This window comes from Melozone crissalis, unplaced genomic scaffold (genome assembly GCF_028551555.1).
Source record: "Melozone crissalis strain CALT ecotype California unplaced genomic scaffold, PUWL_Pcris_2 ptg000005l_1, whole genome shotgun sequence".
NCBI lineage: Eukaryota > Metazoa > Chordata > Aves > Passeriformes > Passerellidae > Melozone > Melozone crissalis.
In genome coordinates this window covers 58,767,600-58,781,339 of record NW_026535783.1, presented here as the reverse complement: position 1 = coordinate 58,781,339, position 13,740 = coordinate 58,767,600, and the positions used below count along the sequence as shown (strand labels likewise).

General features: G+C 34.7%; 1 protein-coding gene across 2 annotated transcripts in view; it reads right to left on the bottom strand.

Moving 5' to 3' along the window:
• Positions 1-13,740, bottom strand: part of ARL15 (ADP ribosylation factor like GTPase 15) — a 225,855-nt gene that overhangs the window by 120,054 nt on the left and 92,061 nt on the right. For both annotated transcript variants that reach the window (XM_054289813.1, XM_054289806.1), the window contains one exon: positions 10,675-10,883. In XM_054289813.1, the coding sequence (XP_054145788.1) occupies positions 10,675-10,883 (209 nt within the window). The remainder of the gene's footprint in view (positions 1-10,674; positions 10,884-13,740) is intronic.

Below are 13,740 nucleotides of genomic sequence, written 5' to 3'. Positions count from 1 at the left end.
CCTGCCCTAGAGAGTGACTCAAATTTCACTCTCTTACTCCCTTTATCCTCAGCCATGAGTAAAGGCATAATTAGCAACAAAGAACAAAGGTAAACAAATTGGAACAGAATATCTGTAGTAGATTTGTAGCTAATATATGGTCTGTTGTAGCAGAATTACTGTAACATAACAAACCTATAGGAAAGCAAAGGAAAGAAATCTTTAACGTACTTAAATGTTTCATAAAATGTGGTAAACTATTTCCTAGTATTTATTACCAGAGTAACACAAAAAACCAAAATGAGACTATAAATACTGTGATAATACATTATGAAAAAATATTGAAAAAAAAATTTACAGAATAAGCTTGTATTAACAGAGAGACAGATGAAACAACTTATTTTTAAATAAATAATGCAATTGTAACAAATATATAACAGTATATGCAGTAATCCAAATTATCTACCTCTGGAGATATGTGTGGATGAAATGAAAAGTCTTTTAAGCAAAACTCATTCACTAAAGCAGGTGGGGCTTTTTGCTGGTTTTCTTTTTTTCAATCAGTTTGCTAGATGCCTCACACATCTATTAAGAGGCAATAGATGCCTATTAATACTTGAAATGGAACTCCAGCATGCATTAACTTTAAAGATGCCCACATATTAATACTGAGTCCTTACTTTTAGGACAGTATTAATACAGCACAGGCTTTCTGACCCTTGCAATTTCGCATCTATTCAGAATCTGAACAACTAAATATAGTAGAAAATATCAGAAAAAGCAAAGCTATTGAGAAATATGTAGTCATAGGAATGGATTATTCAATACATTGTCAACACTCTGGTTCTTAAAACAGTAGGAAAAAATATCAGGATGATATGTGCAAATCTGAATAACAAATGAACACATTTTCAAGCAAAAAATTGTCTAATTTGGCCTTTTTTAAAGCATGTTACCTAGTTAATTTGTATGATCCTTCAAAAAGTTCTTTTCTAGACTAACTCAAAACTTCAGGAAGTTCAGATTCTAACAGAAGAAGTTACTGTTTCATGTCAGACTGCTGTAATAGATTTTCTAAACATTTAAACTATTTTGAGGAAACATTTATGCTTATAAAGATTCCAGCATGACTAATGATATGCTGCAGTATCAACAAATCATCATTAGAATAACGTCGTTATATTCAAAACCCTGCTTCTAGTCTTATGAAGACAATTGTTCCCAGATGCTAGAGTGGATAACTCATGTTTCTTCAGAAGCATGTCTGCATCTGCTGTTGAATCACTGCAAGAAGTGGATGGGAAAATGGTTTCCTCTTTTTGAACCAAAAGTCATAATGCACTGAACAGAAGTGGTTTCTGAGGAAATAATGGACACTGTTCAGCCTATATTGCTAAAGAAGAAGGCCTTCAATGGCTCCAATTTTCTTTAAGTAAAAACTCAGTACTGCATCCTCATAGTCTCTGAACTGTGCAGCCCTTCACTACTTTTGAATTTGCAAATCTCCATGTCATTCTTTGTTTTTGTTTGAACCTTGGAATGCTCTCTACTCATCTCTTCTACTTCACTGCCAGTAAAGTCTTGGGAAGCAACAGGGAAAGAGGTGCATGAGATTTGTCAGCAGTCCCCTTCCCTTTCTCCTGTTACTCCTCTCTAGTTCATTTGCAAAAACAGCAGTGTCCTGTCCAGCAATCAAGCTCACTGCAGTCTTCGATTTTTGTTATCCACCACACCCGGAGAGCATCCAAGATTTTTCCAGGAGCTTAATGGCTTGAAAGAATGCCAGGGTAAAAAAAATGAGCTCAAAACTAAGAATGGATAGGAAGGAATTTAATCTCACCTTGCTGTAGTATGTGTTTCCTTCCTGGCCTTTGACAATTGTAGCATTGTTTCAGTAACATCCAGACCACTGATGCAAAGATGATCCTTTCCCCATCCTGTCACTTGGGAAAACATCATTGTTTCATGAATTCTCACATACATGCCAACATCTCCATCTCCAGAGATTTATGGTTTGTTTTCGCTCATAGGAATCTTACACTCAAAAATCTAAAGAACCAGCCTCTGATAGGCCTATGACACCTCAATTTTCAGGCTTGTTTTTCCTCATGCTGCAGCTCAGTTTCAAGAGAAATTCTCCTCAAGCATCTTCAGAAATTTTGAGTTTCATAGGGAACAGAAAGCCTCCCATGCTCAGGCTGAGCTCTGAGCACCTTCTATTTGATGCAGGTTTTAAGAAACTCGGCATACACATATTTCCAGCAAAGTCTTCAGGGTGTTGGTAATTACAGACAATAACCTATGCTGTGTCACAGTGTAGGTAATATTGATGCAGCTGAAAATTTTCTACTTTTGTGGCACATAATTAAAATCTAACTTGAAATACTTACACAGATATAAAATAGATAGATTTTCTTCTGCTATGGTTATTGTTGAACTTCCTTGACATGACCAATTAAGATGCTCAACATGATTTCCCATGTGTGTGAGTGTGTAATTCCTGCAGAATGGACTATGGCCAGAAATTAATTTCATACCCTGCATACCTACTCTAATGGAATGAAGATTATGCTATCATAATCAATGTGAAAAACATTTCTTTTAAAATTTACTTTTTTTATATTGAGTACCAAATATAAATTATGTAGTTCAACTACAAAAAATTATCTTTTCCTAGGTAAATTCAAGGTTCACAGTATATTTAACTTGCCTATAATCAGCAAACTTGTTTTAGTGCTAAAAAGAAAAATAGAAGTCCTCATCTTTTAAAAAGCAGCAGCTTATATTATTGAACTCAAGATTTCATTCTAGTACATATACATGCATATATCCATGTAAGATGGGTGTTTGAAAGAAAAACACATAATAATTTTTACAATAGAAGAAGTTTCACAAACTTGATCCAATGCATTACTAAATACTTTTCCATTATTTTTCAACTGATCCTGAGACCATTTTTGCTAAAATGGTAGAGTTATATTTGGAAAGTAGTTATATAGCCACTATTTTGTTCCATTTGTAATAGTTATTAATTCTGAAAGAAATACGACTTCTCTTGTTCATGTAAGATGTCACTAACGGTAATTAAATTTTTGAGCATTCAAGAATTCCCCAGAACAGCAATATCACAGACCTAGAGGCTCAAAAGAGTCATAATGATTGTGTGGTCAGATTTGTATCCAACAGGCTTCAGGATTTAATTTAATTCTCTACTAAAGCACACCAAATTTTTACCAAGCAAAAATGGTTTCAGAAAGAACTGTAAAAAGCTGTGCTCTTCTACAACAGTCCTTACTGAATACTATATAAGCATTTGTAAGTAAACAAATATTTATGAAAAACATTTAATAAACTATGCATATAGATTTGTATCTGAAAGCATTTTAAACTTTCTCTCATAAATTTACTTTTTATTTTTAGATACTATGCTCTGTCTTTACAGCCATTGTGTTTAGTTCTGCAAGTGCAGCCAACTCCTCTTTGAACAACATTTTCTGTCTTCTTTCTTTGCTTGGAAGTCAACAAAGACACTAAATTTTCAAAACATAGTGAAAATATGTTTCTTTCCTATCTCTCTCTCAAGTCCAGTAAAAGTAATTGCACACCTACTCTAGAACATCCATTTTTAAGTAAGAGGAAAAATTATTTTCCAGTATTTCCTGTATAATCTTCCTTTACTATGGTTCACTGTAGAGGGATAAGCCAAAAAAGCATGAGAAGTAATGTGGTAGGTAGAAGGGTTCAACTCTCACTGGATTTTAGATGCCCACACCTCCAACTTTCCATACCAGTTCTAGTTTTACACCTTCTTCCTACCTCTTGTTGGTGCCTGTATGCCAATTATCCAATTTTGTTCTCATCTGAATTTATTTAAAAATAAGACCTCGAGGAAGGATAGCAGTTAAGTAATTTTTAGGTCCAGACCAGTTCATCACGTGGTCGTACAGGCAGACTGTCACACCTGAAAGATGGGGGAGGCAAAGAGGCCAGCAAGCAAACCAATACTGCTGATGAAATAAATACTCAAAGTACACAGCATCTATATGCATATAAAACAACCATTTGGAGACCCAAATAGTGCTGCAAAAATCCACGTCTGGTGTTCAAAACTATATAAACCAATACTCTTTGAAATCTGCTCCAAGATATGTAGCTGCTTTTCATGCGAATGTGTACCTGGCACCATTCGCTACAAAGGGCCATTCAAGAGATGTATTTCTCTAAATACAGTTTCATGTTGTGAAATGGGTGTATGTGGACAGGACTTCTACTCCTGTGTCTTAGCTACTACTACTCTTTATCTTCTTGTACACTGTGTAATTATGTGCATTTTTGCAGGTGTGCTTGAGCAATTTTTTTAGTATCTTCAGGAACATCATTCCAAATCAGAATTTCTAGTGGCAGTTTTTGAACTCATTTCCTTGCAGACTCATCCATTTGTCAAGAGCACAACTGGAATTTACTATTCAGAGAGAATAGTTTCTTTGTCCCACATACACTAGGACAGCAATATTAAGTTTACTAAGTGATATTATTCACTAAAACATTATCAACTATACCAATTCATTTTTTTTATCTAATGAATATATTGACAATTTTACCTGTTATGGCTTTCTTTATTTTAAAACGTGATTGAAACACAAATTCAGGCAAGGAAAATGTGTGGTTGCTGTTTGGATTCAGTCTTGCAACTGTATGAAATTGCTTGCTGTTCACATTTGGCTACGATGTGGATCTACTCACATTTATTAAAACTGGTTAGCTTTTTAGATTGCATTAATATATATATTTTTTATCATAGGATCCTTTTATATCTAAATCATTTTCCTAATAGGTATGATGAAATTTTTAATCAGTGTGGAAGTTCATATAAGAAATACAAATAGGAGAATAGGAGTTACTTCTTCATTGTTCTAAGCAGGGCAAAACTACTATTGTCTAAACACTAGTTTAATAATATTCTCCTCTCCTGCAAATGTGTTCATAACTGAAGTCTGACAAATAACTCTTCTGTTCCCTCAAAGGCCACAGTTGTGAAGGAAGCAGCCAATACTCAAAATAGCAGAGTCCAGCTCCAAAACAATCTTCAAATATCAGGGGATACACCTTGGACGAAAAGAAGTATTTGCAATGAGGGGATTGCAAATATTAAGGTCACTAAGGTCACTATGATCTCAAAAACAGCGTAGGAATCTATATTTTGGCTATTTACTGCAGTAATCTGAAGATAAATCATCTCAGAAACAGTTCCTTGAGGAACCAAAAATCTGTCCCTGATTTAACTTTGCTCTGGATGTCCCTGTCACAAAGCACACAGATTTGCAACAGCTGGTCTTTGAAAACTCAGATTTGAGAGGCTTGACCAGGGTGAGGACGGGACAGACTGCAGAGAAAACTTTCATTTTCACTCTTGGTTGCAGGCTAAGTTTTTGCAGTACCTGCTCCTGGGGAAAACATTTGCTCAAGTCTGTGAGCTAAGATACTACATAGTCTCTGAAGTTAACCCCTTTAGTAGTCACTGTTCAATGCAGTTTTTCAGATTGCTAGTAATGACATCTATTACTCATACACTGAAAGGGTTTCCAAAGAGGAACCATTTTCCTCTAACTAGCATAAACCACAAACAGCATGAATTATGGAAAAACAGTACAAACACTGGAATAGAAAGAAGTGATTACATCCTGGAATTGAGCCTGTCATACTAAGTAGCCAACTCAGATCATTGGCAGGCCTAGAAAGCCCAATTTGCAGCATGCTCCAGATCCCCACCACCAGTAAGAGCCTCCAAAGATGCTGGCAAACCTGAGCATTCCCTTGGTTATTTAGTTTTGAGATATTTAAGGCTTCAAGAAGACACTTTATGTACAAAATTATTTCTAGACACAAACAACTGAGAAAAAACTAGCAGACTAATAGATAACAGCCCTCATAGCCTTAAGATGGCTCTTTTCATTAGGAGAGACACCTTCCACTATTCTCCTAACAGAAAACCTAATTAAACACTGCCAGTGATTCAAAATCCATACAATCTCAAAAAGATAAATGCATCACAATCTATGTAAATAGGCAACAAGCCTTTCACACTCACTTTTGAAAATATTGTTTGAACTTAAAAGATTTTTTTAAAAAAGATAACAAGGACAATCAAAATGACTCTCCAATGGAGTTTCCCACCCCCATCAAGTCAAATTTAAAGTAAGGTCTTGTATGCAAGAAAAAAACCTCAGCACTTGCGATCAGCATAAGCTTTCCACTATTCTTTTCCCAACAACTATATTTAAAACAATGGTATAATCTTAAAATAGGCAGAGAATAGGTTGATTTACTGTTAACTAGTAAGTCTATATTAAAAAGTTCTATCTTTTTTTTTTTTAAAGGGAATTTAAAACAGATCTTCAGTAATTTTTCATGTTACTAGTGGTCACCAATTTAAATATATGAAAGAAATTTATTATTTGCCTGAATTTTAGGATAACTGAATACAAACCCATCTACAGGTTATAGTATATGAATGTCTTCACATATATGGTCTTAGAATAGAATAGTTCAAATGGAGTGCATCTACACTGATCATCTAATGCACCTACAATCTTAAAAAGAGACTTAAATATAAAAATAGAAACGTCCCAAAGTCAACACACTGCCAAACAAGAAGCTGCTTCACCAGTGAACTGGAAAAACTAGTTAAATTTGGTTCCTCCTTTGGCCAGGCCTATATGGCTTCCAAGAGTCCTAAACAGATCCAGACAAGTATCCAGAATAGCCTGCTCCTAAAATAGCAGACACTCCTACAGACACTTCCAATACATGCAGCTCCTAAATATTGCTCTGACCTGGGAGAAAAATGCACACTGGTTCAACTCACAAGAATCCACTGTAACATCCAGCTTCTGCTACTCATACACAAAGTAGCACACATTCCAAAATAAAAATTAACAAGCTGATAATCACAGCAATGCCTGTTCCCTTTTAAAGCAATTTGAAGCATTTTTATCACCATTACTTTCCTGCAATATTTTAACACTGTAAGAGAAATCTGACTAATCAAAACCAGCTTTGACAATCAAAAGTACTTTCATGTGGAAAAGTAAAAGCACATTCTGTCAGAAAAATACTTACTTAAAAAACATATAATTAGATAAATTGTTTTGGAACTGTAGCCTGTATTTCGGAAACTATGGCCAAACTGATATGCTACCACCTTCCCTCACATGCTGAGTAACTAAATTTATTTTTCATTTGTAAAATTTTTTATTTGCTATTTCATAAGCTTTCCAAAACTACAGTCAGAACTGACTTATATAGGATTAATTCTTCAATTACTGTAATTTTAATCTAAAATAAAGTTATTCTGGAGCAAATCCATTGGAACAAAAACAATTGTATCAGTTTTACAGCCTGGTTAATATATGCAGTTTTTATCTCAGCACAGACTTAGCAGATATTCAAGTATGTCTAAGTACATGCTATTGTCACAGGAAAAATAAAACAACTTACAAATATCCTTGACATGGGAAGATAGAATAACCATCAAAGAAGTCTACATAAGAGAAACATATTTACTGCTAGTTTCTGAAATGAAATGCCATGCCAAAGTTACTTTTCTTGAGTTCATTTAAAAATCAAAATATAACTAGAAAACAGATAACCAGCAACAGAACTCAGGGAAAAAAAGGATTACATTTACTGATTAGTATTTCAGCTTGGCTTCTCCTGTAATTTTCCCTGGTCATTACAGTAATATGAAGTATATTCTGCAAAATGAATTAGATTAAATTGCATTTTATACATTAAGTAAGTTATTTGGATATTTTTGCAAGTACCTACTATAGCTGTGAATTAAACTATTCATGACATTGCTTAGTACTTACAGCACGTAGATTCTACAGTATCATTTCTACCTAAGTAATGTATGGATAAAAACCACATTAAATAAAGTAAAACATTGTGAAAAACTGAAGCAACTGCACTTCCCAACAAAAAATATAACTAACATCTGTTGCAGAAATTGCTTGGCACTTGCACAGTTTTGTGAAGAATTTTTGTTGTAGATAAATATTTTTCTACATTTCCTATTATGCACCACTCAACTGAGACATTTTCCTTAATTATACTCCAAGGAGTTCTTTCATATCCATTAAAGAAAGGCAATTTATTGCCTAAAAAAATGCATACATATTTTTAAATTTCAACTGTGATTCATCTGTCTTCTAACACATGAAAAAATGTCAAGAAAATACCTATAATTAATGGACTTCATTCTGCAAAAATTTCTAATAAAACTCTCAATGCTCAACATGTTACACTTGTTACATACTTTAACATGTTTGTTTTATATAAGCAATGATCTTGCCATTCATCATTTTACTTCTATTCCACATCTCAAAAAGGAGGAAAATAGCACAGCAAAGCATCAGGAAAGCAAGAAATTACCATTTCAACATTGGTAAAAATGACCAAAGAAAGCTTCTACTTTGTATACACAGCAAACACAGATCATAATTTTTTTCAGAGACAATGAACAACTTCATGATATTTTCTCTCTCTTTTTTATTCTTTTCTTTTTTCTCTTTTTCTTTTAATTTCTCTTTCCAGTACTCTTAACTAAAGATCTTCAAAATCACTGAGCTCTTGATACAGTGTGAGTTTTTCCCTGAGAATATGCATGTACTGTGCACATTTAACAAAACTGTTGTATTCTGCACACATTCTGTTGTACTCGTACATTAGCAACCAAGACTTGTCTACTACCAGAATGAACTGTAAGATTTTTTTTTTTAAAAGCATGTAGTAGAAACCCATTTAAATGCTATTGTAAGCATATAGAGATCTGTTACCCTACTGAGATCTCAAGCAACTGGTAATGAAGAATGAGGCGAAAATGAGGGTACTGCCAATAAACGAAAAGAAGCGTAAAGTCTAAATACACAAAAAACTCAGGTCAGGCCCAAAAGTCTGCCCACGTGAGTTCATCTGCAAAATGAGAGAGTTACAAGTATAATTTGCTGTTAAGCAAACCAACTGGCATTGCATTCATTATTAATATGAAATTGGAGAAAGAACATTTCTTAAATTTTATTTGCTATGAAAAACTTCACTTAATTTTGGTCACTTTAAAAGTGAAAAATATAGTAAAATAAGAAATACTTAAATCATATAAGAAATAGCCCTAATGATGATGAAAAATGTGATCTGTATTGCTCTATGAAAAAGTTAAAGCCATATAGACTATATTTGGATGATAAAATCCAACCAGTTTTGTCTCAGGATATTTTTGGTTTTTAAATGGGAGGTTTTTGCTTTTATGCTGCAAAATAAACTAGGCCAAATTTGCTTTTATGCTGTACAATAAACCAGGCCAAATTATTAAACTTACATATCAAAATCCATATTATATTTCCTTTACGTATTAAGTACTTTTTTCTAAGTCTGTTTTTTACATGAACAAGACCTGGAACTTGTACGTTCTATCCCTGCATAACTTTTGTTTACTTTTTTATGTAACTTGATATTTTCAATCCAAATTCCATTTTTTTTCCCTTTCTCCTAAGAATGAATTTTCAGAGAAAAGGACCAACAATTTTTAAAAATATTTTAGTGTAGTTGACAAACCTTTCACAATCTCTTCTTAAGAACACTGCTATACTCCACTTACATTTATGCTATTTCCTAACATATAATAAGCTTAATTTCTTTTGATTCAGAAAGGAGACATAAGTAGCAATAAAGAAAAAAGGCTGTATGTTCAACTATACTGTACTAAGAGCAGCTATTCTACAGATCAGTTTGTTCTGAGCTCAAATTCTATAACTTCATATTTCAGAAAAAGAAAAATCTAAGAAAGAATCAGTTTCTAAATACAAAGCAGCAACACAATAAGGTGCTGAAACAGTTTTTAGTCTGCTGCAATCACAGAACAAACGGATTCCTCATATAATCTTTAAGAGGAGGAGTCCTTTAAATGACATTTATGAACGGAATGACACAACCCGATTTTACTTCTTCCTACAATTTCAGAAGTAATTTTCAGCATTTCCCCAAATGTATCTGACATGATAGGAATGTAGACAAGACAAATTTCTCAGAAACTGAAGAGCAAAAGGTACACTGAATAGAACAATTACGTAATTTACTGTGTGATAGCTAGAAATTAGACAAAAACATTACTCCTTGGAACAGGAAGATGAGAAACACTTCAGGACTTCAGAACAGGAATTGCAATTCTGACCTCAAATCAGTACACAGCCGTTCAGATAAAAGCTTTTACATAAAAAAGACAACCTATGGCTGCAACATATTGCTTTAAGCAGTGGAAAAGAATGGAGTAATGGAACAGCGCAAAATTAAAACTAATAGCAAATAAAAACCCAAGTTAAACAAAAAAAATCACTGTCCCAGCAGCTTTTCACAAGAGTAGTTTTAAAAACATCTTTCTTCCCTTAAGCAAAATATGGTGAAAACAGAAGATCTGCTTGTATCCAAGTATTACTTGTCTGTTTTCCAGAACAACTAAGTCTGTATAAAGTGCAGTGGACTAAGTTTTTGGGGACTGGGACTGTTGCTGGTCTGCATACTTACAGTAAAGAAGAAACTGAGGCCAGTCCTTAACCAGGATGTCAGGGTAATAAGTGATAAGGGATCAGTGGTGTGCAGAAAGTAAATACAAGCAGGCAAGAAGCTGACACATTAACATACCTCTTGTACTGAGCGAGCTGCTGGCTTGTCTTGGTGATTGGCCAGTATTAAAAACGGCAAAGTACATAACTGTGGGTGCTGAAGAGCAGAATGCAGCTCATTCCTAGCAGTTTCTAGATCATCTTCCGAGGAGGCGCTGTCTAGTACAAATATTACCCCTTGGGATCCTTGGTAGTAACGACTCCAGTATTTCCTGATATTATCAGCTCCTTTCAAGACAATAATGAGAACTAATTAAAACAAGAATAGTTTAACAAATGTAACACTTGTAAGTGAAAATAAACCATCAGTTTAGAATTATTAAAATAATTAATTAAATTTTCTCTCTTAACCATCATTAAAGGAATAAAAAGAAAAAAAAGTATTAAAAAATCCAACATACACACACACACCCCAATGTCAAATCAGCATTGTTTAAATAAGGAAGGAAGTTGACTCTATGCAGCTTTCTTCCATTAAAGCGTCTGTTCTGTTAATGAGTAGAGGCAGAATTACCATGCTGACAGTACCACAGAGCCTAATCCTTTACCTTCTCACTGGAATATCTTGCCACTAAGACCTAAATCTTTACCCATTCTTTTTCACTTTGCCCTGCAGCTCCTTGTCATAAACCTGCAGCTTCTGTCATGGCAGTGGTTCATTTCTGATAAGGTCTTCCAGTTCATCTCCAAACCATCAGGCAACCACTTCATAATTGGGGAAAAAAGGTGTCAGGAAAGCCTATTAAAGTAATTAGATACTTAATGAGGAGAATGATGATACAATAGTGAGTTGAACAGTGAATGAGGAGCTAGGGTGACTACATGCAAAGGCATTCAGTTCAACTACTTTTGCTCTGTCAACCACACTAAGGATTCTGGAAGAGCCCAAAAGCAGACACATGAGTGACTGTATAGGCTTATATGCCACAGTAATTTTTAGGACACAGTTCAGCAGCACTCAGCCATCTCAACAGAAGCCAAGCACTAAGGTTATCAACAGAAAGCTTTTGTCTCCCCTGGAGAGCAGCATATGTTGTAGCAATGAGGTAGGGAAAAAAAAATTGTATTTGACAGCTGTCAAACTATCTAAACTATGATTTGGATATGGGCTATTCTTTGTACGTCTGGATCTGGCACTACACTCATGGGGACAAACACTAAACAGTGAACAGTGGCAGCAATAGTCTAGTTGAAAACTTGACATGTCTGCCAGACAGTGACTTGCAGAAATGTGCAGAAGGTACCTTTTATAGACACTTTTCTTATTTCGAGACAGAGAGAACTGAACTTCCATATATCCACAAGAACCAAGAGCTCAAAATAATAAAATTCCTCTTTTCAGTGAAAGAAAATAACACAAAATTTCTGAGAAACATAATGAGATTTTAATGCAACAAAATGACCGCAAGATTAATGCAATGCTTAAAATATTAACTTAATTTACACGTTGTGCAACAAAAAAGACAGTCACTAAATACAAGTGAAGGAAGAAATAAACATTTGCTCCATGAAATTTAGGTATGCAACTCATGAGTATTCAAATCTCACCTAATAGAGTTACTCTTGTCTTTTAACTAGTCACACTGGAACCCTGAACACTTTGTTTCTGTATCTGCACCCAGCACAAGCTGTCAACACACAAACACACAAACTTTTTCCTACAGAGAATACTGAAGTCATACCTAATAATTTTTTTTCTGCAAAAGACCTACAGATCTGACTACTAAAATGTGAACAGTGACAGGACTTAGTCAAGACCTTGCTTAATCTCTCTGTTAATTTGATTAGACTAAAAATAAAAATGACAAACAAAGATGGGTGTTTTATTTATTTTATCATCAGGATCTGAAGATTAATATTATATATACCGAAGAGGGACTGCATTGAAAGCTAATTCTATGTTTCTGTAGAACACAACTATCTGTCCACTGTTCTTGTAAAGAATTTTATAGCATCTGTTAGATACCCCAGTCCTTCAGAACCAACTAGAGCAAGCTGCCAGAGGGACGCTGTTTACATAGCCACACACAGCAGTGTCACAGGCATCTGAAGTATCGCATTACTTTAAAAACTAGTAGAAAATCATTTTCTATGAACTTAAAGACCAAGACCATGATCAGTTCTTTGAACATTTTTTTTCCTAGCAACATAACATCTGTCTTATTTGCTCTAAGCATCAGTCAGCTACTTTTCAATCACATGTCACTGCTAGAATCTGAGTTTTACCTTGATAATCATACTCACTCTAAAAAAAAAAAACTGTGGTAAACTGCAGAACATTTGACCTCTTATATCCAAGCACTTGGAAGAAAGCAGTTCATGGATCCCTACATGGGACACTGAAGCCAGAAAAGGAGTATCTGATTTGTTGACCTTACAGTCCTGTCTTTTTGGCTCAGATTCTTTAGCAGCTCAACTTTGTTCCCCTACATCAGTTGGCCCAAAAGACCCACCACCAAAGTACAGCAATCCTTTTCTCTCCAGCCCTGGTCAGTCACCATGTCATAGTCATAAGAACCAACTTCACATAAGAACAACATCCCATGAAACTTGGTATTTTCTTTGGGATCTTCCATTACTCTAATGTCATGCCCTGAAATTGCTTACACTTCAGTTCTGAAGAAATCGCCTGAGATTTAAGAATAAAAATAATTTGCACTAAGCAGACAAGGAAAAAACTGATAAAGCATGTACTTTAGGGTGCCATTTTAAACCATTTTTTCTGGTAAATGCACTAGAAAAATAATTCTTGGCATCAATAAGCTATCAGCAGCTGGAAGTCACAATTTCTACAGGACAAAAACCCTGATATTCTTCTGCCTTAACTCTTCATATCCAGAGAACAGAATCTGCTCTCAGCTTCTTTCCTCAGAACAGTGGAGTGGAGTGATCCTGGAGTTATCCTGGGAAGGAAATATTTGCCTATGAAGTATTCAGCCATTCACACCTTGTGGCATGACAAATTCAGCCTTAGAAAGCAAGCAGTTGTTTTTAGGTGCAGTTCAGCAAAACTATCTTATTATTTATTTTTTCATCTATTCCAGCGGCTTCAAAGACAGGAAGATTCAAAGTCTGAGGTCTTTGG